The sequence below is a fragment of the Alligator mississippiensis genome, chromosome 7, assembly GCF_030867095.1.
Source record: "Alligator mississippiensis isolate rAllMis1 chromosome 7, rAllMis1, whole genome shotgun sequence".
NCBI lineage: Eukaryota > Metazoa > Chordata > Crocodylia > Alligatoridae > Alligator > Alligator mississippiensis.
The window spans coordinates 8,652,190-8,675,104 of NC_081830.1; the positions used below are offsets into that span (position 1 = coordinate 8,652,190).

General features: G+C 53.3%; 3 gene segments (V, D, J or C); all 3 read right to left on the reverse strand.

Annotated features, from left to right (window-relative positions):
* Window positions 1–9,719: 9,719 nt before the first annotated feature.
* On the reverse strand, window positions 9,720–10,392 carry LOC132251722 (T cell receptor alpha variable 4-like). The segment is given in 2 exon segments: window positions 9,720–10,111; window positions 10,347–10,392. Coding segments are annotated over 2 exon segments (438 nt in total).
* A 1,742-nt stretch (window positions 10,393–12,134) lies between these two features.
* LOC132251351 (T cell receptor alpha variable 4-like) lies at window positions 12,135–15,655 on the reverse strand. The segment is given in 2 exon segments: window positions 12,135–14,817; window positions 15,104–15,655. Coding segments are annotated over 2 exon segments (501 nt in total).
* A 1,183-nt stretch (window positions 15,656–16,838) lies between these two features.
* LOC132251723 (T cell receptor alpha variable 22-like) lies at window positions 16,839–17,823 on the reverse strand. The segment is given in 2 exon segments: window positions 16,839–17,134; window positions 17,784–17,823. Coding segments are annotated over 2 exon segments (336 nt in total).
* Window positions 17,824–22,915: the final 5,092 nt, after the last annotated feature.

Consider the following 22,915-nt stretch of genomic DNA (forward strand, 5'->3'; position numbering starts at 1 on the left):
GGACTGAGTCCGGGGCCGCTGGGTCAGGACGCGACCCCAGCCGCACACAGCCGGCGGGGGAGGTGAGGAGCAGTCGTAGATGCTTTGTTTAAACTGAAGTCACGTTTTGTGTATTTCCCACAACTGCCTGCTCCGACAGCATCCTGTCCCCGCATGCTGTCACTGACGTGCTCCCATTTGTTGTCTGCATCTCAACAGAAATGTGAGTTTCATGATACCCCCGGGAACTCTACTTCTACATAATCCGAGTGAAAGTTCATCGCCCAGGAGCGTGGATCACAGCCCTGCCTGTCCCTGGCACCCTGAAGAAAGAAATATTGAAGAGGTTCCTGGGTTTAGGGTCCTGTCCTCGGTATTGTCCTGGGGAGAGATTTTATTACAGCTGATGAAGCACTGCATTAGAGGGGTGAAGCCGGAGGTGGTAATGAATGGGAACAGGTGACAAGGCATCACTCACCTCCTCCGTGCATTGTAAATTCCCTTACCTCCTCCGTAAGGGGATGCCGAAGCTCTGACACTTCTGCTGCTCTGAGTCACGGAGGGTTTTTGTACAGGTCTGCTATGGGACTGTCTCACGGTGCCACCCACAGGGCGCAGTAATACACCGCAGAGTCCTCCGGCTCCAGGGCGGTGATGTTTAACACGGTGGTGCTGTCGTCAGCCTGGGAAGAGAAGCGCTTTTGGGCGAAGCTTGCCGTGTTGCTATGGGAGCTGCTTGACCTGGCTCCTCTGTACAGGATGTACTGCGGGGCCTGGTTCGGATACTGCCGGTACCAGTACAGGTAGGGATACTGGTCGCTGGTGCTGTAGGAGCAGCGGAGGGTCACGGCGTCTCCTTCTCCCCGGGACATCTCGGGATCCTGGGACTGGATCGAGTCGCCGCGCACCGCGCCTGCAACGAAACCGCCCAACCGCGACACTCTCTGCAGTGCTGCCCGCCACAGGGCAAGCCACTTGTGGGGGGGAGCTGTAGTGTGACTTTGGAGGCACCCCTGACTCCAGAGGGGCGCAGAAGAGAGTATCGGGGAGGAGAAGGGGTTGGGGTCAAGGGTCGGCGTGAGGGGGTCAAGTTCGGGCTCGGAACAGCGTGAGGGGACGCGGTGCAAGCAAGGTAGTGCTCCGAAAGTTTTGCGTTAACTTGGGTGTTTAGGTCCCGGGACAGGTCTCAGCTCAACTCTAGCACTCGTGACTAGGAGAGACTCCTAGGTAGAAGGAACCGGGGTGCCTCATTCCCTCGAACCCATTAGAAAAGTCCCCGCCCTATTACCTAGCATGCTCAATACCCAGACAGCGAGTGTCAGGCCGATCTCCATGGTTGCTCTGACGGGCACCGACTCGGTGCACTCCGATACACCTCAAAGAGAAATGGGAAAGTTCCTCCAAGAAGAGAGGCGGAGGCTGGGACCTCCCACCAACCCCCGGGACCGCCCTGGGGCGGAGCGATGCGTGGCAGTGAGGCGGGGCGAGGAGGAAAAGGGGCCGGGTGAGGTCAAGGCTCTGCTGCGGGATTCAGGGCACCTGCTGCCAAGAACCTCTGCCACCTCCTCCCGTTGGGAGCTCGGGTGCGGCGCTGAATCTCTCGGAGCGTCTCGGCTTGTCCCTGTGTAGCGCCTGGACCATGCTGCTCTGTTTATGGGGCGTCCTGAGAGTAACTTTGGGTAGGGCTCAGATACTGTTGCTGACCTCGCAGGGATGGTGTGTGTGTGTGTGTGTATGGGGCGGGGGGGAGGCGGGGGTTGGGTTTGAAGGGCGGCAGGTGCTGGGATAGGGGTGTCGGGGCGAATCCAGAGGGAGCGAAGTAGTGCGGATGCACCTACGGTTTGCACGTTTTACACGGGACCTCATCGTTTCTCCTTCTCCTTCCCGATCCAAGACACATCCCTTCCCTGCTGCTTCCCCCCACCCCGCCCAGGCCTGCCTTTCCCAGCTGTCCCAACAGTGGAGAAGATCTAGACCCATTTTTGCCTGCAGGGGCTGTCCTCAGTTCGGAATGGGAACAAGGGCAGCAGGGATGGACGTGGGTTTGTTACCAGATTTGCCCGTCACTTTGGGGTGCGCTCATTTATTAGCTCTCTGTAATTCTATCAATGTGCTGCTTGTGTTCCTATATGGAGCTGTATCTCTCCCTTCTCCAAGTCCTCACCCCCAATGGATCTATCTTGCAGGACTCAGTTTCAATGGGGCTCGGTTCCTCCAGCCAGCAAATCAGTCCAGCAGACAGACCCCCACCCCCACACTCTCACACACACACTAACATAATGTACCTGGTTGATCAGCATACAGGCTGACACTCTCATATGCCAGGAATTAGTTAATCAGGACAACAATAAAATGCAGTCAGACACAAGCACACTGGTCAATAAAGTAGGTCTGAATCAGGCTGGGCGTTCAGCTGACACCCTCATGGGCCAACATTCAGTTCATTAGGGCACATGTGAGCCAAACTGGGTCAATCAGCCAAGCTGATCCCCTTATGTGTCTCAAACTCAACACGTCCCAATCTTTTGCCCTAACTGTCCTAGTAGTGGTAGCCTCTTGATGAGTGAACCCCACAGTATTTTGGGGCTTTGCAGGGATCTTTGTTGTTGTTTCAAGGGGGAAACACAACTTTAGGGAGTTACAGCTAGCCAGTCACATAGCCAGGTTCCGTGTTTTTGCAGATTACATTGGGTTTTATTCTGAACTATCTAACCAGAATCAACCCGTAGGCACCCAATTCAATTATGGGCAGAATGTAAAGGTATTTATGTACCCCCAAATTCAGAATTTTCTGTTCACACAGGGGCATGAAATTTCCGTTGAAATCTACGAGAAGTAGGAACAGAGAATTGTACAAATGGCAAAGGACGACTCTACTCAGCCGTAGATGCCTTTACTCTCTGTGCACGGGTGACTCGCTCTGGGCTGCAAAGGATGTTCCTGGGGAAGAACAGTTTTTCTGAAAACAGACTTGCCCCTCAAATGGCTCCAGTTAAAAGGATAATATTGTGTATCAAGAGTGTGTGTGACACGGAGCTTGTCTCTCTGAGAAGAGCTGCCTCCCTTCGGTATAGATCTGAAGACAATGTTTTTTGTGATCCTTCCTCCGAGCGCTGGCAGGGAGGGTTTTTGCACCGCCATCCCGTGTGAGTGTCTCGCTGTGCCTCTGCAGGGCGCAGTGATACACCGCGGTGTCTCCCAGCTCCAGGGCGGTGATGTTTAACGTTGTGTCGCTGTCGCCGGCCTCTGACAAAAATCTTTCCTCGGCAAAAGGTGCGTTATCACGGACACCGCTGACGGTCTTGGTTCCTCTCCGCAGGATGTACTGCAGCGTTCGGTTTTGGTGCTGGCGGTACCAGTACACATAGTAATCATAACCAGTGCTGGTTGTGTAGTTACAGCGGATGGTCACAATATGTCCTTCTGCTGCAGTCACATGAGCTTTTTCGGGATGAACGGAATCGCCCCGCACCGCCCCTGCAAACAGCCAGCAACACAGGAGAGAGACAGGGCTGGAGTGAAAAGTTCTAGAGACCTGGATGTGCAGAGAGCGATTGCGGACAGACAGCGCTCGGGGAAGCTGGACAGTGAGAGTGGAAGAGCAGGCTCAGCGACAGGGAGAGACAGAGAAAGAGGGAGACTGCTGAGGGAAGAAGTGCTAAGACGGTGAAGTTGGGTTTTTGTCCCTGTCTCAGAGAAGTGGGCAAGTCAGTTAGCACCGAGCCAGCGCGTGTGAGCAAAATAAACCCAATTACCTGGGTAGAGAGCGGCTAGAGCAACGCTTAGAATCCAGCACGTCTCCATTGCTGAAGCAAAGCGGAGCAGGCTCCTACTTTCACACGGAAAGACCCAAGCGGTTGCCGATCTCACAGACTTTGGCTGAAGGTTGCAAGTGGCATAGGTTCCTGCAGAAACCCCGGGGGAAGGGGCGGATCCGACCAGACCTCCCACCCCCAAGTAGGGCGGGGAGGCGGTTCTCCGAGCTCTCTGTAGAGCCCCGTCTCTTACCTCCACCCTAAGTCCCTGGGTCGGGTGTTACCAGTATCTCTGTCCCACCCTAGCTAGTGAAAATCTCTTTCTAATTCTTCTTCTAAACGCTCCATTTCCTTGTGTTGAATAGCAGTGCAAGGCAAGGGGAGAAAGGGGCATGAGATATTTATCGCTCTTTGTTTCTTCTGCTGCGGAGGCGGCTCCAGTTCTACGAGCGGTTCCTGCGGAAAGGGGTTTCTAGTTGGATACCAGGTTCAGTTGGCAAAACGCACAGAGGTTTCCCACCCAAAGGCACGCACGGATGTTTACAAGCTTGGCTCAGAGAGTCCGCTTGTCTTTGTCATTACTCTGGCGGAACATATGGAAACCGCCGTTCCTGTAGTCGGTCACACCCGCCCCGCCGCTGAAGTCTCCTCTCTGCTTCCTTGGAAATTCCCGCCCCTTCCAACACAAGTCCTGCAGCTCTTAGGACATAGGCGCATAAACTCAGATTTAGTAAAACTTGTCCGGCTGAGAGCAACCCGAGGAAGCAGTGCGATGCAGCAGTAACGTAAGTATAAGCACCCGGAATGAAAAAAAGTTCTTTAAAAAATGAAGAAATGATTTTCCTCTTTTTACTTTACTGGGATGCTCGCCAGCTCCGGAGCCGGGATCGGTCTTTCTCTCTTTCTTTCCTGATTTTACATCTTTTCTCATGACGGTGAAGTTTCTAGGGGAAGTCGGAGGTCTGTCAGCCAGAGCCTGGGGCAAGGGCACTGGTAGGTAACAAAGCAAATACTGAAACGATCCTAAAAGCATGAGTTTGGTTAGGTAACAGGCGCCACCTAGTGGTGATAACCAGAAAATAAACGCAAGACCTTTGTAGAGGCGAGCCTTGAAATGGAAAAACGCGCACATGGGAAATGGCATTAAGTCAACACGAAAAGACGGATTCCAGGTGGGATTTCTACCGGCTTCAGTTGCTTAGGAGGCTGTGAGGGAACAGCAGGCCAGCCCCTAGTGCCACACTCCGGGTATTGAGCACTACCAGCAGTTACCGAGTGTGATGTGTGACCCGAGTGTCGCGAGAGGGCTGGGATGTCACGTGTTTGGTTGCAAATACAAGAACAGACAAAAAAAGATCCTTCTACCAACTATCCCTATATAGACGAACTCCCACGGCCAGATGCTGGGGAAGATAAATTACGACAGCCTGGTGCTGCGAGAAAAAAAGGAGCCCAGGGAAGTTGGCTGTACTTAAAAGAGGCTCTTATAAGGCTGCAGGAACAAGCTGTCCCAATGAGGTGAAAGAGTGGGAATTGCCACAGGAGACCAGCCTGCATAGGCAGTGTCCTTTTCAACGAAGTTGAGATGCAGAAAGAACTCTTATAACAACTGGAAGCATGGTCACAGTACTAGAGAATAGTATAAATGCATGGCAGACGCATTCAGAGAGAAATTTAGGAAGGCCAAGACATGATTTGAGATGCAGCCGGCAAAAGGCAAGACTATGATTCTAAACTAGGTATCTCAAAAATAAGAGAAAGAACAAAGAAACCATACATCCCTTATGGGTATGGAAGGCCATCTAATTATAGATGGTTCAGAGTGGCTAAGCTGCAGTAGGGCAGAGATGGACTCCAGGATTAGAGTAGACCATAAAACAAATAGGATCCAACACCATCCTGGTTTGTATTAACAGAAGTATCACTTTCAAATCAAGGGAAGAGATTTTTCTATTCTATTCAGCACAGGGGAGGCCTCATCTGTAGTTCCTTGCCCAGTTTTGGCCCTACACTTCAAGAAGGATGTGTACAGGTTGGAAAGAACACAGCACAGAGAAACAAAAATGAGCAGGGGCCTGGGAGACAAGACTTATGGAAAGGCTGGAAGAAGTAGGGCTGTTTATTTTAGAGAACAGAAGATTGAGGGTTGGATTTGATAGCAGTCTTCAAGTATCTGAAGGGTGATTATAGAGACCACAGATATGTACTTTTCTTGGTGACTGTAAGGGACAGGACTAGGAGCAAGAGCCTAAACCTGCAGTAGGGAAAATTCAGGGTACAGGTTAGAAGGAATTTTCTAACTATGAGGGTGGTCAGGCATTGAAACAGTAATCCTAGAGGAACTCCATCCTTGAAAAATTCCAAAACAGGTTAGATAGACACTTGCCTGGGTTGTTTCAGTTAGGCCTGATCCTGTCTTGGGCAGGGGGCTAGACTAGATAAATTTGTGAGATCCTTTCCAGCCCTACTTCCTTATGATGGTAAAACTGTCCCCTGCAAAACTCCCTGACACTTCCTTTAACCACTGGAGACTGGGGCTTGAGGGAGGCAGGTGCTGCGGGAATCAGTCCCTGTAATTCCTGACTTAATTGCACTGAGCTCTAAAGTTGTTTCCCATTTTAAATCTTCAATTTCCAATAACTGTAATCCTAATCGCTAATCCTGACCTATTTTTAGACCCCAGCAAACGACTTTCTCTTTTACCATAAACTATACCTTAACCAGAAATACCCCTTATTAAGAACCATGATGTAAGGATAAAGCCTATGCTGATCCTAAACATCACTGTAACACCTCGTTCTTGCCAGAACTTCGAAAACACCCTCTCATTGCCAATTATTAAAGTTTTGCACTATCCTAACCGCAGCCATAAATCCAGATCCAAATCTGAACCCCCGTTTTATTGGTAATTTGACTCATCATATCCCAGTACTAACCTTAACGAAAACCGTAATCCTCACTCTAATTGTCAGACTTAATCCCGATCACTCCAGTTCTGCTCAGACCCCTGTACCTCACCATAACCATGCGCATTCAGTCTAACTCACCTGAGCCCTGACTCTCCCCCGCCAGATTATAGCCTTAACTTCAGATGTTACACCTCTCACCCTAACCTGCCTTGGAATGATACAGAAAACAGGTTTTTCAGGTCCAGGTGCGGTTCTGACCCCTTTTTCACGTCCAGCTCCGGAGAGATGCAAGGCCGGGACGGTCCTGGCTTTCCTCAGTCGTGTTTGGTGGTTTTTGCACAGCTCCCCCGCCCCGCGGTTTCACTGTGTCGCTCAGGGCGCAGTAATACACCGCAGAGTCGCTCGCTTCACTGGCGTTTTTCTCCAGGTGGAAGGACGAGGAGGATTTGTCGAGGTCTGCGGAGAACCGGCGCCCGCCTTTCTCCTTCTCCTCTTCCAGGTCTTTATACTGGGTCAGCAGGAGGCGAGGGGCGTCGCCTGGGACCTGCCGGTACCAGAGGAGAAAGGGAGCCCCCGAGTCCTTGTAGGTGCAGTTGATAAACACGGGATGTCCTTCGCGGACGGTAAGGGATCCCTCTGTTTGCCTTACTGACTGCGCAGAGCTCCCTGCTGAAAGGAGAAGAAATGAGGTCACTATCCAGGCCGGAGATGGTAAAAATGCCTAAGGGATCCAGACGCAGCCGGACCCGAGGTACAAGCCCTGTGACTTGCTCGGAAAACCTCAGCTCCAGGTGCCCAGGAACTGGGCTTCCCCATCTTGTCCGGAGGCTGATTTTTCCTTGCCCTACGTACCTGGGTCAGGGAATATCAAAGCATACCGCAGAAATTAGGTACTTAAATCCCCCTCAAACTGGGAGGCGGGAAGCTACTTCCCTTGGAAAACCCTGATGTGCCCAGACGAGTTTCGTGGGGTGGAGGGTCTTCCCTGAGCGGTAAAATGCCATCAGCTCCTTGCTCTCAGGTTCCCCCGATCGCAGATCGGAGCCCTGGGCGGAACCGACCTCTCAGCTTTGTCCCAACGCCCCGCTGGAGCGGACACTGGAACCAGCTAAGTGCAGGGGACTTTGCACTCACTGAAAACGAGAAGCACCACGAGCACGGCGGTGTCGGTGAAAGGCATCTCCCACAGTCCTGGGACCGCGTTCTCTCTCTTCTCGGATGACCCACAAGCAGGAGCCTCTTCTTGCAGGTGTAAAGAGAAAAGCAGGAGGAGAGCTCCCTTTTCAGCTGCGCTCCGGTCCGGTCCTTGCTTTCCCCACAGCAGCGTTTCGCAGCGGCCACGTCCTTGTGTGCAGCTCGTGATGATACCTCCTTGGGACTGTCAGAGGGGAGGAAAGGCCGGAGAACTAGCAGCGCCGCGTGGCAGCAGGTGCGAATCGCCCTGTGTTAGAGGAGAGGCTGAGCCCGGGTTGCCGCTGCAGCGGCGCCCACCGGCGGATGCGGCTGTGAACCGCAGGGGATGTTTCCTCCGCTCTTGACACTCCATGAATTGGATACTTTTTGCTTCTTGACTCCGCCTTCAGTGCTCCAGGCTGGGGCACTGAGGTGTAGGGGATGCTTTATGGGGAGGAATGGGTATTAAGTTAAAAAAGCATGAGGGAGAATTTCCAGAAAGGGCAGCGCCACATCACCCCTCAGAGACGTGTTTTATGCAGAATCCAACTGCTAGACAGCTCTCAGTGGTGGCAGATTGCAGAGCTAGGAGCAATGGTCTCAAGTTGCAACAAGGGAAGTTTAGATTAGATATTAGAATAAAAACTTTCTCACGAGGAGGGTAGTGAAACACTGTAACTTATTACCCGGAGAGGCTGTTGAATCTCCATCCTTGGAGGTTTTTAAGACCTGGCTAAATGAAGCCTTAAAACAGATGATATAATTGGGGCTGGTCAAGGGGTTGGAACAGATGACCTCCTGATGTCCCTTTCACCCCTTATTTTCTCTGAGTCTATGATTCTGAGCCGTTAAGGCAGGCGGATGCATTTGGATTGCCGGACACAGAAAGAAGATGGGTGCGTGCGAGAAGCAGGGCACAGAGGAGCGCATCTGCTGACACTGAGTGGGAACGGCCAGGAACGCAAACCGCATTCACTCCGAAACAGCATCAGCCCAACAGCGGAGCACAGCACGGCACACATCCTCGAGGGGAAGATCCCAAGGTCTTTGCCTCCAGTGACCCCCGTCTATTCTGGTCCCCACAGACTCAGCAAGAAGGAAACTTAGCAGCTTTCCTACAGCCACAGACCGAGCAGAGAGTTGGAAAGCGCGGCCCCAGATGCTCTGAATCTGCGTTGCTCCGGGCTCAGAGGCACTGCTGGGCGGCCCCACAGAGGAACCCCCTCCCCTCCTCTCCTTTCTTAGTAACATTTCTTCAGCCTCGGCTCCTGGCCCTTGAGGAAAGCCGATCCCTGCAGCACGGCGCCGGCCGGGTCTACCCAGAGCACGGCGGCTGCCCCCGGCGGCACTCCCGCAACCGCAGGGGAAGCCCCGCGGCAGGAGCCCGCTCCGCTACTGGTGCATCAGTCCCGGGGGAAGGGGCAGAGGGTGGCAGTGACCCGGCTGCGTCGGGAATCGCAATGATTTATCCCGAGAGACTTTCCAAAGGGCTTTGTTCCTTTCAGCTGAAAGGGGAACCTCCTGACATCCCGGGCAACGGATCCGTCCGCAGGAGCATTGGCGGTAGCTTCACGGACACAAGGAAAGAACGGAGTTGTGGTGCACACATCTGCCTGCCTTCCAGCCCTGTGTACACCCACCTTTTCACTTGCCTACATAGCTGTCGGTCTCTCCATCAGCTCATCAGAAATGATGACATCAGTGTGCTTCCAGATATCACAGGGGCATGATGAAGTCCTTTCTCGGGGGTTTCCCTTTAACTCTGTTTCCTATTTCGGTCTGAACGGGCGAGTTTGTGGCCGTGCCCAATTCCACCGACGCCGGCTACATCATTAGCATCTCCTTTCATGTATTAATTTTTCCTTCAGTGACTCCACTTCTTCCCCACGAGCAGACCAGACCCTCAGCCCCACTTGTACGCGTCCCCATCTCTTCCTCCCTGCCTGCTCTCCTCCGCCTCCCCGTCCCGGTTCTTGTGCGGCGCAGCCCCCGGTTGTCGCACCGTGTCGCTCAGAGCGCAGTAATACACGGCCGCGTCCCCCAGCCCGGCTGCGCGGAGCGCCAGGGCGCTGGATTTTCTGTCCGCCGAGATGTGCAGAGCTCCCTCCGGGGCGGAGACAGCGACGTATCCCCTGTAGCCGGACACGAGCAACTGGAATCCGCCGTTCGGGAACTGTCGGTACCAGAATATATTCTCGTTGGAGACAGAGCCGTGGCTGCAGGTGAGGTTGAGCGGAGCTCCCTCCGGAGCCTCTCTAGTGCCCGGCTGCAGGATCTCAGCTCTGGCCGCGGCACCTGGGGAACGAGAAGTGCACAAAGGAATATTTCTTTCCCTGCAACTGCTCAAAACCCCGAGGGGGAAATTCCCTTCGCCAAATGCCATCCTCGTGAGACAGTGTGTGTAAGGGGACGGAAGAGAAAGTGAGAGCAACAGCGGGAGGGCAGAGGAGCAGCTGGACAGTAATGGCTGGAGGACCCGGGGGTAAGAGAGCCAGAGAGGGACGGGAGCCGGGAACTGAAGTCCACTCACTCAGACCCGCCAGCAGGACCAGCACGGAGCCCGGGGCCGCGCCCATTGCGGGAAGCTCTGGGGTGTCCGCGCCTCTGCCCCGCGCTGTGCCGGGAGAGTCGGGGAGCGGAAACCTCCGCCCTTTCCTGCAGCTACAGGCCAAGAAAGGGGCGGTCCGCGGAGCAGGCGCAACCCGCACCTTCACCCCTGTCTGCGAGAGGGAGACAGTCCTGGGAGCAATCGCAGAAACCTGCATCCCCATGTGTCTTTCGTGGATTTACGCACTCAACGGAGCCCCCCGAGGCCTCCCAGTCTGCGGGCGGGGGCGGCTGCGGGCCCAGATGTCAGGCCTTGATTCCAGGTCCCGCTCCTGGCTGGGCTCAGCGATGGGGCTGCGCGGGCTGCGGCATGGGCTGCGGCGGCCCCTGTCGGGCAACACCGGGAAGTGCCGGGGACACCGAGGGGCGGGAGCGGTCCTGCTCGGAGAGTGGGGCTGGACAAGACCCTGCGGGAGGGGCCGGAGCCAGTGATGGGGTTTGATCAGGAAGCCGCTGCGATGTATCGATTTGTTCCTGGTGGAGAATAGGACACGTGCTGGGCTCGCGGGTAATTGGTTCGTGCTGCAATAGCACTGGTGGGAGCTCTGCAGACAGGAGGAAAGGACCGAGGTTTATGATACCCGTCGGCCTTTCCTCTCTTCCTGCATCCACCTCTCTGCCTTGGTTCCTTTTTCTTTCCAACAGTTCCTTAGTGTTAATGGCGTCGATCTGCTGGCGGATGTTATGAGAAGAATACAGTTATTGCTAGGTTTCCTTGTAAGTCTGCTTCCTTGTTGGTCTGGCAAGAGTCTGCTCTCACCAATATCGTCCGGCACCTGGCTCCAGCATTAGCTTGCTCCCGTGAGGTTTTAAAGGCATTTCGTTGCTCTCCGATGAATCTAGCCTTTTCTCCTAAAAGGTCCGATCTGCAGCCCCTATCCTACTCATCCACACCCCTTTCCCGCTATCTCCCCGACCGTATGCTCCTGCCAGCCAAGCGCTAGGAGTGCTTGTGCTAGGACCACTGTGTCTCTTCCCCCCACCGTCGCCAGTAATACACGGCCGCGTCCCCCCTCCCGGCTCGGTGGCCCGCCAGGGCGCCGGCCCGTCTGTAGGCAGAGATGTGTAGAACCGCCTCCGAGGCGGAGGAAAGGACGGTGCCCTTCTGCCCGGACACGATGAGCTGGAGCCCGGGGTCCGAGAACTACTGATGCCTAACTACGTTTTCACTCATTTCACTCATCAGAGGCGGCTTCACGCAGGGCCCGAGCGGGCTGATCCTACCCCTGCTGTTCTTCCTTTACATCTGCCGGGGCTCACCCGCATAAGTCTGCGGGTGAGTTGGAGCCGGGGTGAAGAAGGTGAATCTGTAGCGCTTTAGCCTGAGGTCTATGGTGACTCTGCATGTCGCTGCGGGGCAAGCGGCGCTGCGTGGGGCTGCGGGGTGAGTCCGCGTTTTCTGGGTGCAGGACTGACATGTTGAACATCCGCAAGTTATGTCTGGGGTGTGAACGTGGGTAGGCGAGAGCCCGATCTATGTTTCCGTGCTGTAAATCTGAGTCCCGGGAGTGAGCACTGAGGGGATGTTGGGAAGGTGGGAGCGTGAGGGCAGTGTGTGATAGACTTCGGGAATGTCTCTATGTGTGAGCGAGGTGGGGTATTCCCGTCATGTATGCAAAAGACATGGGAACTTACTTCCAGACAATCTTTCAGATGTCCCCGTGAAATAAGCAACTCACTCTCTCTCTTTCTCTCTCTCTCTGTCTCGCTCTCTCTTTCTCTCTCTTTCTTACCCCATCTCTCTCTTTCCCCACTTTACTAGACAGTGACTGAGTAGATCCGGCGTGGGGATCAGCTAGCCCCGATTCTTTTCCCTGCAGGGCAGCGGCAATAGAGAAGAGGAGCGACCGGTAGATGGCAGCACAACCCCATTGACCTGCAGCAGCTCCTGTTGCTCTCCAAGGAGGGCCAAGTCAGTCCCTTTCAACTCCTCTCTCTGAACTGCGCCCACTGCATCCTTATACGGTCCCTTTCTCTTCTCAGTATCAGTCTGTTCGGCCCCTTGTCTTACCCCCCACACCGTTTCCTCGTTCCTAGTAAATGCAGGTGACAATTTCCAGGATCACTGGACTGATTCCAGTGCCCCGGTCCCACTCACACGAGAAGGGATGAGTTTCCCGGACGGGGTGTCACGAGGACCAGAGCAGAACCTGCCACGCACGACTCGCATAGGACGTGGTCATTGATGCTCTGCCGGCACCGCTTTAGGAATCGATGGCTGCCTAGACCTGCGGGATCCCCATCTCCTCAGGGTGGGAGCATTTATTCCACAGTGGCCGGGGGGAAAGGAGCCAGCAAAAGACACCCATTTCTTTGAGGTTTCTCTAGCTTATGGGATTATATTGGGCACGTCCCTTCTGGTCTAGCCGGGTCTTGTTGGAAAAGCCCATGAGCTGAGGTGGTGTCAGCCACTGCAGCCTTCCTGCCAGGGGATGGGGATGTTGGGCAGTGCCCGACTCTCTCCGTGCCTGCGTGCGTCCGCTCCACATAAATCGTGGCTGGCGTCCGCCAGACACGTCCCAGCGAGGCGCAAGGAAATCTTCGGACGGGTCTCCAGCCATTCACCCTCGAGCCACCCCTCGGGTGACACTCTGAGTAAAGCTGAACGTCAGGAGGTGGGTGATCTCTTCCAAGGGGACCTGCCGGTCCCACTGGACGCTCTCGTAAGCGTCGGCGTAAACACAAGTTATGGAGGAGGATTCTGATCTGGGTCACCAGCACTTCGGGTCTTTAAGACACTTGGGTCAACCTCACAGACTTTGGCTGAACGTTGCAAGCGGCCCGGGCTCCTGCAGAAACACTGGAGGAAGGGACGGATCCGACCAGACCTCCCACCCTCCAGTAGGGCCGGGAGGCGGTTCTCCTCCGAGCTCCCTGTAGAGCCACCTCCCTTCCTTTGATCCTAAAGCCCCGGGTCGGATGTTGGGGGTGTTTCTATCCCACCCCATCTATTTGTACACTGCAGCGATGTAGCAATTTCTTGCTTTTGGAGCGCAGGGCGTGCTGGGCTCGTGGGTAATGGAAAATACTGAAGGAGACAGGATTTACCAGGGCTGAATAGTGGCGATCAGAATCTGAACAACTTGCGTTATATTGATGAAACAGTCTTACTAGGTGCTTCCTAGAAGAGAATCCGCAGGAAATATGAGATAAAATTGTTAGTGAAAGCGAGAAGAAGGGTCTAAGTATCAAGGATAGAAGAAGAAGGCAATTCCTGTATGTAACATCCAAGTAGATAAGGAACAGAGAAGGGAGATCAACAAATATAAGTGGGAAGCTGGATAACATCAGACGGTAGAAGTGATCACGACATAGAACAAATGATAGGTATGGCAAAAGATGCATTTCGGAAAATGAAAAAATATATTGACAGATAGTAAAGTTTCTATAGGGACGAAGCTAAGAGTTTTGGATTGCTATGCTATGCCGGTCCTCGTGTGTGTATCAGAATGCCGGACAATATCGCCAAGCATGGAAAACAGAATTGAAACGACTGAGAGATGATACTTAAGGCACATCTTGAAGGTATGCTGGACAAGTCACAGCTCAAGTGGAGATATTTTGTCAACAGCAGGCTGCGTGAGGAAGCTGCTGCTTACCATCAGGAAGAGACAGGGGGAGTTTCTCCGGCAGGATATGGAGAAAGAGGAAATTTAAAGTCCGCTTATTGGAAAGTCTGTATGCCTGAAAGAAAAGAGACCTGTGGAAGACCGTGATCACAAACCTCGTGTTTTGATACGGTACCGCAAAAAGAGATAGATCAGTGTCTCGATCTGTTGAAGGACATTCTGCGGGGAACACTTTTATTGCCAGATTTTACTTTTAACACTGCTTCCTTGTCTGTTTTGGCGACAGAGTCCCTGCTCGTCAGCAATCCTGTCGGGAACCAGTCTTCAGCATTAGCCTTCTCCGATGAGGTTTTAAAGCCATTTCGTTGCTCTATTGCTGAATCCAGCCTTTTCTCCTAAAAGACCCGACCCGCAGCCCCTTTCCTACCCACCCGCATTTCTTCCCCTGCAACCTCTGCCCTCCCCCACCCCAACCGTGTGCTCCTCCCAGGCGCAGGGAGTTCTTGTGCGGGGCAGGCTCAGGCTGTCGCACCGTGTTTCTCAGAGCGCAGTAATACACGGCCGCGTCCCCCCGCCCGGCTCGGCGGAGCTCCAGGACGCTGGCCCGTCTGTCGGCGGAGATGTGCAGAGCCCCCTCCAGGGCGGAGGAAGAGGCGGTGCCCGTGTACCCGGACACGAGGAACTGGAGGCCACGGTCCGAGAATTGCCGGTACCAAAATACGGTTTCATCCGTGATTGAGGAGTGGGAGCAGGTGAGGTTGAGCGGAGCTCCCTCCGGCGCCTCTGCAGAGGGCGGCTGCAGGATCTGAGCTCTGCCCGCGGCACCTGGGAAAAAAGGCACGAGGAGAGTGGATGGACTGGGCCGGAGACTCGCAACTGGTTTGAATGTCCGCACCTCTCCCCGCTCCCCAACTCACCACTTAGTCAAACGATAATCGTCCTGGAAAAAGTTAGGGGAGAACGAGACAGGGGCCGCAGATGGACAGACGTGCACGGACCAAGCAACAGAGAGGAACGGAGGGGCTGTGCCTGGGGACCACCGGAGGCAGGGGACGGGCATTGGGGTTCGTAGGAGTGTCAGAGAAAGACCGGACAGTGCGCCCCGACTCACTCAGGACCGCCAGCAGCACGAGGACGGAGCCCGGCGCTGCGCCCATCCTGGCGGGGAGGATCTCGGGGTCTCTGCACCGAGCGGAACTTCTACTCCGGTCCCCGAGAACCAGAGGGAATGAATCTCCCTCGTCTTTCTGCAGCTGGAGACCCAGGGCACAGCTGGCTGCTGACGGAGCTGATTAGCCCGCGGATATGGGCAGGTGTCAGCTGTCTGTTGCTCTCCGCTTTTCTGCCCTTAGCTGAACCTCCCCAGCTCCTGCTGGATACCAGTGACCCTCCCGAGTCTGTGGGTGGGCAGATGTGGGAGGAGACCCGAGACCTGGACTCGGCGAAGAACTACTCGGGGCTGGAGACCGGCATGGGCCCGTGCGGGGCGCTCCGGCGCCTCCTGGCGGTGAGTCGTGGGAGCTGCAGAGAAGGAACAGGCGGATGAAAGGTTTCCTGCAGCTCCCCCGGAGAGTGAGACTCCGCGGAGTCCCTTAGCCAGGGACGAAATCCGGGAGACATCAAAGCCCCGGAGTGCAATCGGGACAATTGAGTCCCTCCCAGGTCCGTCTTGTCTGCCAATACGGATACGGGCGCCGGCGGGGAAACACAGAAACGTGAGGCTGGGAGAACCAGTTACAGACTAGGAGGATAGAGACGCTTGGCGTGCGTGCGGGAATACGTCGATGCTGGGTGGGTCCGCGGGGGAAGAGGCAAGCAAGGAGTACTCGCTGCACTGTGCTGCAAGGAAAACACTGCGGAGGTGAGAGCCCAGACACGATCCCCACCCTCTCCCCGTCACCTTCCCGCACCTCCCGGCAGCAGGTTCATCAAGCTCTATGCCCTCGTCCCGCCCGCCCAGAGGCCTCCTTGTTTCGGCCGCTGGACCCTGGGGGGGAGCTTGAACGCCGCTATGCCTTGCAGACTCCGACCTGCGATCGCTTTCTGGACGGTGCCAAGTCCACATCCCAGGATGAAGTCGCTGCTGCTCCGGAGAGACTCCCGCTATCCGCTCTCTCCACGCCTCTCCTCCCGGTATCCGGGGACTCCAAGCATCCGGGCTCCTCCCGCCTCCCCTCGCCTGAAGGGAGAGATGAGCGGGGCGGGGGCGCGGGAAGGAGCCCGACCTCCCGCACCCCGGGGGCAGGGATGCTCCCGCCCTCCCTCGGCCACTGCCCGACCTGCAAGTACATCTCCGCTACCCCAGACGGTGCCGAGCCAGGCCCCAGCGAGGCTCTTTCCGAGAGACCAGGGGGATTTTTTTTCACTGCTGCCGGACGCTGACGACGGAGCAGCCCTCAGAGAAGGGGAGCGTCTGCTCCGGTTGGGGGAGACCAGACGGGGTTTTCCGGCATCCAGCGAGTTATTGATAGACAGGATTTGTGTTGCTGCGGCGCCAGTGACAGAGAGACCCGGAGCAGGAGCGGGGGCGGCGGGGAGGGGGTGTGGGGTTAGAGAGGACTTGAGTGCGGGTCTGAGGGAGGAAGAGTCTCTCTCTTGCTCTCATGTCTCTCCTCTTGCTGTTCCTGCGGGACACGAGCTGACTCTGCCCCTTCTACATGCAGTGAATCTCGGGATCTTGGTCCATTGATTCCAGCGGTGAATCCGGGCCAGAGCGACCAGTAGAAAGAGGGAGAAATTATGTCCAGTAAGGACTTGGGCCTACTGGTCACGGGTACTTCCTGTATCCAGCCCGTCCCGGCTGCCTGGGGAGGGCGGTTTTTGTGCGGCCCCCGGCTCTGCCCGTGTCACTGTGCATCCTGCACCGCACAGAAGTAGCGGCCGGAGTCCCCCATCTGGGTCTGCGACAGGTGCAGGGAGCCCTTCTTGCCGTCTTCCCGGCTCTCCCCCGTGAACAGCCCCTCTGTGATATTCCGGTTGGTGGGAACGGACAGGAGGTGGGTGATCACCCCCGAGGGGACCTGCCGGTACCACTGGAAGGTCTGGAAAGCGCTGGAGTAAGCACAGGCCATGGTGGAGTGGTCCCCTTCACGGGTCACCAGCGCCTCGGGGCTCTGGGACACTTGGGCTCCGCAGCAGAAGACTGGAGGGGATGAACATGCATTTTTTAAAGATTACTAGGTAAGAATTTGCTGTTTATCATCGCATCCCTCCTTCCGCCTCTCCCTGAGCTTTCTCCACGCTCTGCTTGTCTGGCCGTCTGAAGGCCGGGAGGATGTAGATGGATGGGCAGACAGAGGGAGGTGAGTGCATCTTAATTGCACTCAAGGGAAGGCGGGAGGGCGAACCCATACGAGGCTGATCCACCATTCCCAGGTTCTGTCTGCGTGTCTGCTGCGTTTTCCTTCTCACTTGCTCTAACAGGCCGTAATTACCGGCTCGCTCTCTCTGCACCATTAACCGACCTGAGCTTCCCTCCTTTCCCTCCATCCATCTTGTTCTGCTCCACTTATCACTCTCACGGTCTGCTTTGTCGATACCTCCCTGATTTCCTCAACCTTCTCCCCCAAGCTTGGGAAAAGGAGCTCAGAAATGCCGCAACCTCCCACTACTTCTCCCCAGCACCCGGGGAGTTACTTCTCCAGCAGGCAGGAGGTCGTTAGCCCAGCGCCCCTTCCCGCGGATGCAGCCTCTCCGACCAAGAAGCCAGGTGCGGAATTCAGCTTTGCCCCAGACCGCTCCGAGCGAGCCAGGCGGGCGGCGGGGCTCGCAGAGCCCGAGCGGACACTCACCGGCGCAGAGCAGGCAGAGCGCGCGCAGTTGCAGCCTCATGGCTCCGGTTCTGCCCGCTCGGGTCTCCAGCGTCCCGGGCCCTGGCTGCACCGGAGGGCGCCTCTTCCCCCGGCTTTGGCACACGTCACGATGTTTCGTGACACCCACCCTGGGTCCTTGCTACAAACCGGCAACTACCCGGGTCCTGACCCTTTCCCCCTCTCAGAACCCTTCCACTTCTGCTTCCACTCTCCCGCTCCCCGAGGGAGACCAGGGGGTCAGGGGAACCGAACTAGAGGAGATCTGTGCCCACGGGCGGCGGGGAGGGGTTTGAGAGGAGCTGGGAGCGGCAAACGCGTCCAGGTCGGGGGCTCATTGCCAGGAGATGCTCCTAAAATCCAGCGCGCGACTCCTGTCTTCAGCCCCGCCTCCGCCTGGGTCCTTCGCGGAGCACAGCTGTATCCATCCGGGCAGGACAGTGCAGCAGGCCTCGTGGTAGAATCCGGAGTGAGTGAATAATTAGGAGTTTCTTCCTAAACAATTCCCTTTGGTGCTCAGTAAGTGTAATACAAGCAATTGGGGACTCAAGTTCTATGCTTCAGAAGAGAATTGTCTGCAATAGCGACCCAGCTCTTTGCAGAGTGGAACTCAGCCGAGATAAGTCAGGAGGGATGCTTACCCTGATCTGGTGCTCGTGGGATCAAAGTGATCAGGGAATAGGGTACAGAGTCTTGTCCTGTAAGAAGGGATCTGCTCCATCCTGGGACAGCTGGACTTCTTGATTCTGGAGAATGTGGAATGAAACCTGGGAACTGTATCCTCTATCCAGTTCTGATCTGGTCCTAATGTTGGGAGCTGGTTGACTTTAGGCAAGAAGGAAGATTTGTACTCAGTTCTATTCATCCCCACCTGCAGGATTCAACTAGTGACTCATGGTCATTAGCAAAAGTGTCTAATTGTCAGCCTGGAATAATTGAAAGTGTCCCATCCTACATCCAGGGAGACAAATTCTAAAAGACCTTGACACTGGGGCATGAGTTGCCCGCCCTGTCTGCTTCCACATAATAGAAGCCAAAAGCAAGGCATTCTGAATGCCCAAGTGTCCTAGCCACCTGTGGAGGGTCCAGGATTGACAGTACAGTCGAGGGTAGAAAGGTAAGTAAGTTTTATTGACTTAATAAAAACATGACTACACGTGGTATACTAAGACAAATAATGACAGACAATAATAATTTGTGTCAGCAACTTATCAGCAGTCCCCTGTGATGCCTGATGTATGACAAGTTTCTCTTTCCACAAAGCTCAGTGAAGTCAGGCATCCCTGAACAGCACTGTCCAAGAGGTATGGGGAAGGGCTCTGGTATTCAGTCCTTGGGCTCCTTGAGATCCACAGGCCCTCTGATCCAGGTCAACGGCTAATTCATCCCTTTCACAGAGCTGTATCTTCCTTTTGAATGATTTCTTTATGGGCCGCCAATTTATAACTTCTGAGCTGTGCTGATAACTTACAGCCATTCAGATTCTTTTTATTTCACCTGTCCTTAGACTGACCAATAGCAGTACAGGCCTTGCATTCTTTTGATCAGGTTAATTTTAATTATGCTACAGGGCCTTACTGCTTCAAGGCTTTGCTAAATTTACTAGGCCTTACTTCATACAAGGCCTTACTACATCTTAAACTTTAATTAGGCTCTTAGCAACAACATATAGCTTAATATCTAAACAAATGACAGAAAAACATTTGGTCTAATCTTCATAGAGCCTTCAGCAAGCAACTTTGTCACACAGATATAATGTTCATCTGTCACACCCAAATTCTCCATCATGGCTTCTAGCAGCCCCTGGTGCCCCATCTCACTACTAGGGAGCTCTGGGCCTGGGGTCTCTGGATGGAAAGGATGGTCTTAGGCCTGGGATCTTTCCATCCTGCTGCTCCTGCAGCCTCCATGGAATTAGGGAGGTGTGCTGCAGGGAGCAGAGACAGGCCTCCTAGAAGGACATACCCCCTTCTGCATTCTTGCTTCCAAAAGTGATCTCCTTCTCTGAGTCATGGCATACCCTCATGCCCTGGTGTGTGGCTAGGCGGCATGATGTCATGGGACTTTTCCTTTTCTGTGGATCCCTTCTATATATAGTGGCCAAGGATTTTTTCTCTAAATGCTAGCATCAGTATCACCTTCAGACTAAGCTCCTATAATTTTGTTTCCTTGAATTCACCATTAAGCTTGAATTGGATACAGGAGTTTTCAGTCTCATGAAGCCGTATGGGGCACTCTGAAATAGCCAGAGTGCCATTGCAGAACTAATTTGATTTCATCATGGGGTAAATCAATTTTATGCAGCTCCCAGGTGCATTATAAAGCTAATTTAACTAACCTATCTCAAGCAGTGGAAGTCACGGGATGAAAGCCTTCACAAACTTGAAAGTCCAGTTAAACTGTTAAGTTACAGTATTTCAACTTAAAAATAAATGCAACCATGTATTTCTTCACTAATCAGTCTCTCAATCTGATAAGCAGGGTTAAAATATATATTACTATTTTTAGAAGGGGTCTTCAGTATTATTTTTATCTCAGTGATAGAAATATTCATCAAGGGAAGAGAAATATTGTTGGCCCTGTGACAGGAGTGGGTGGTCCATATTGGGGTCTTGCAGGATTGCTTCCACAAGAAATAGAAAGTAAGGACACAGATAAGATGTACTATTTGATACTTCATTCATTTGCAATGAATGTACTCAAGGCTGGCACTGAGGGAGCCTGGAGCTCCTCCTGGATCGTGCAACAGGGCAGAGCAGGTCAGGGTGGGCAGGAACATCTCTGTCTTCAACTGCATTGGTTAGGAACACATTTGCGCCCAAGGCAGTGTACATGTAGGCCCTTTCCCCAGGAACAGTTTAACACACCTTTTCTAATGTGCAGTACTTTACTGTGCATTAATAGCATGTATCGATGTGCCCAGAGAGAACAGAGAGAGAAAGAAAGAAAGAAAAGGGCAGTTTGTTTGGCCAGGCAACTAGGGATCTTTTTTTTTTAATGATGGGAGACTAGAAGAGCTTGGTACGTTTAGACTACTAAAATGGAAGATGGGAAAGGATGCAACAGTTCTCCATAACTGGATTAGATGGGGAAATGCTGGGGAAAAGTCAGAGATATTTCGATAGAAGAGCAGTATTGGCACATGAGTAAATAGGTGTAGAGTGGCCAGAAACTAGGAGATTTCTAACCATGAGGGGAAGTGTGGTTTTGTAACAAGCTTCCAGGAGGAGCATGGGGATGAGAGAGATAACTGGCTATAAATTGAGAGTTAATCCTGTTTCTTGCCTGAACATCTCTGACTTGCCACTAAAGGCCTGATGAACAGAGTGTGGTTAGGAGCCAAAATACCTGAGCTCTATTCCTGTTCTGAGTAGGGAGGGAGCTAGGAACATTGCATCCTGGCATGTTTGGAGAGCTACAGATTGTTTTCTCTCTTTGTGTCAGACTGAAGTTACCCTAACATGAGCTAAGTAGCGCAACCCAGAGTGAACCCTTATCTGAAGTGACATAACTTTGAGACTTTCAGGGGGCACTTATCCCAAGTTAAAGAGCTTTAGCACATAGATGCTCATGTTCTAACTGCTCTTAGTGTGGTCTCATTTGTGACTTTACCCTTAGACTCTGGAACAGAAAAGTGTAAGTGGACATGTCTAGCATGTCTACAAAGGTAAATGTGCCATAATGATGGCTCATTAAGTTTAGTACCTTAACAACAGGACATCCCAAGCTTTGCTACAAAGATATATGCAAGCAAGATATGATTTTATTTAAAGATATTTAAGTTGGTCTAATAAAAAGATATCAGATTCACACAAAGAACCTTGTCTGCCAGCAGGATATGATGGCATTTAGAATTGATTCTGACCAATGGGAAAGCTAGACAAGCAATTGGAACATGTGCCATCATTGTCTCCACCAGGGCATCAACATCCATGACAGGAAATGGATCCAAAAGCTTGAAGAGGAAAGAGTCTGTAGGAAGCAAGCAGCTTCCGTACCACCCAACCATGACACATACACTTGCAACCACTGCCACAAATCATGCAAATGTTGGATAGGGTTATTCAGTCACATGAGACACTGCAAACCATGGACATCATAGAGTGCAATATCCACTGCCTCTCTCAGATGAAAGAATTCCAGCCAGACACATATCTTAATATGCATATGGTGTTATAAGCACTACTGTGCAGTAGCATAGCTGCACGTCTTGTAGGTGATGCTAATTTGCAGTATTTCTACTGTGCATTAGTGCATAAGCACAGCTTTTGCCATGATCCACTAATGTGTGGACATGTCCAGTGTCCCCTTCTTTTCCCCCAATAGTTCAATGGTTAGGGCACTCACCTGGGATGCTGAAGGCCCTGTGTCCCCTTAGCTAAAGGGGGTTGAACTAGGGCTTCTTTTGCTTCTGTCAGAGCACTCTAACCACCACAGATCAGTATTTGACACTCATCTGGGATGCTGGAGGTCCTGGGGGTTGTACCAGGGCTTCCTTTATTTGCCAATACAGTAGTCTAGCCATCACTCTGCAGGTCAGGTATTACTGAATCCTCTCTCCAGCCTTCCTTTTGAAAGTTATCCACTAACATAATCATGGGGGGGGGGGAGGTTCTAAGACAGCACATGGGGGGAAGGACAACATTCATTTGGAGAAAGGGCCTCACCCAGAAGCATTGCCACTGTCACACCTCACTGAGCCACATACCCTTGTACTGAGGCATGCCTCACTGAATCACATACCCCTGGCCCCACATATTTCCTGTGGACCTCCCTTTCAGGGCTACCCAGGAGGGGCATCTTCAATAGGAGTACTGGCTTCCCAAGGGGGTCAGCACCCAAGCTATCCAGTTTCCTTAAGTGAGGGATCTATCCCTCTGCTACTTGGGGTTAACATGGAAGTTCTTTCTTTCATCTTCTTGCTCCCAACCTGTTCACATATTTAGTTGTCCACAAATGCAGAACTATGATACAAAAACAGAATACTCCTGGCTGTCTTGGCACTGAGAATGCCCTCCAGAAATTCATTAATGGCCAGGGAGAAGACCAGGAAAGAGGAGAACGACACCTGAGCTATCCGTGGAGTCATCAATAGGATTATGTTGAAGGCAGCC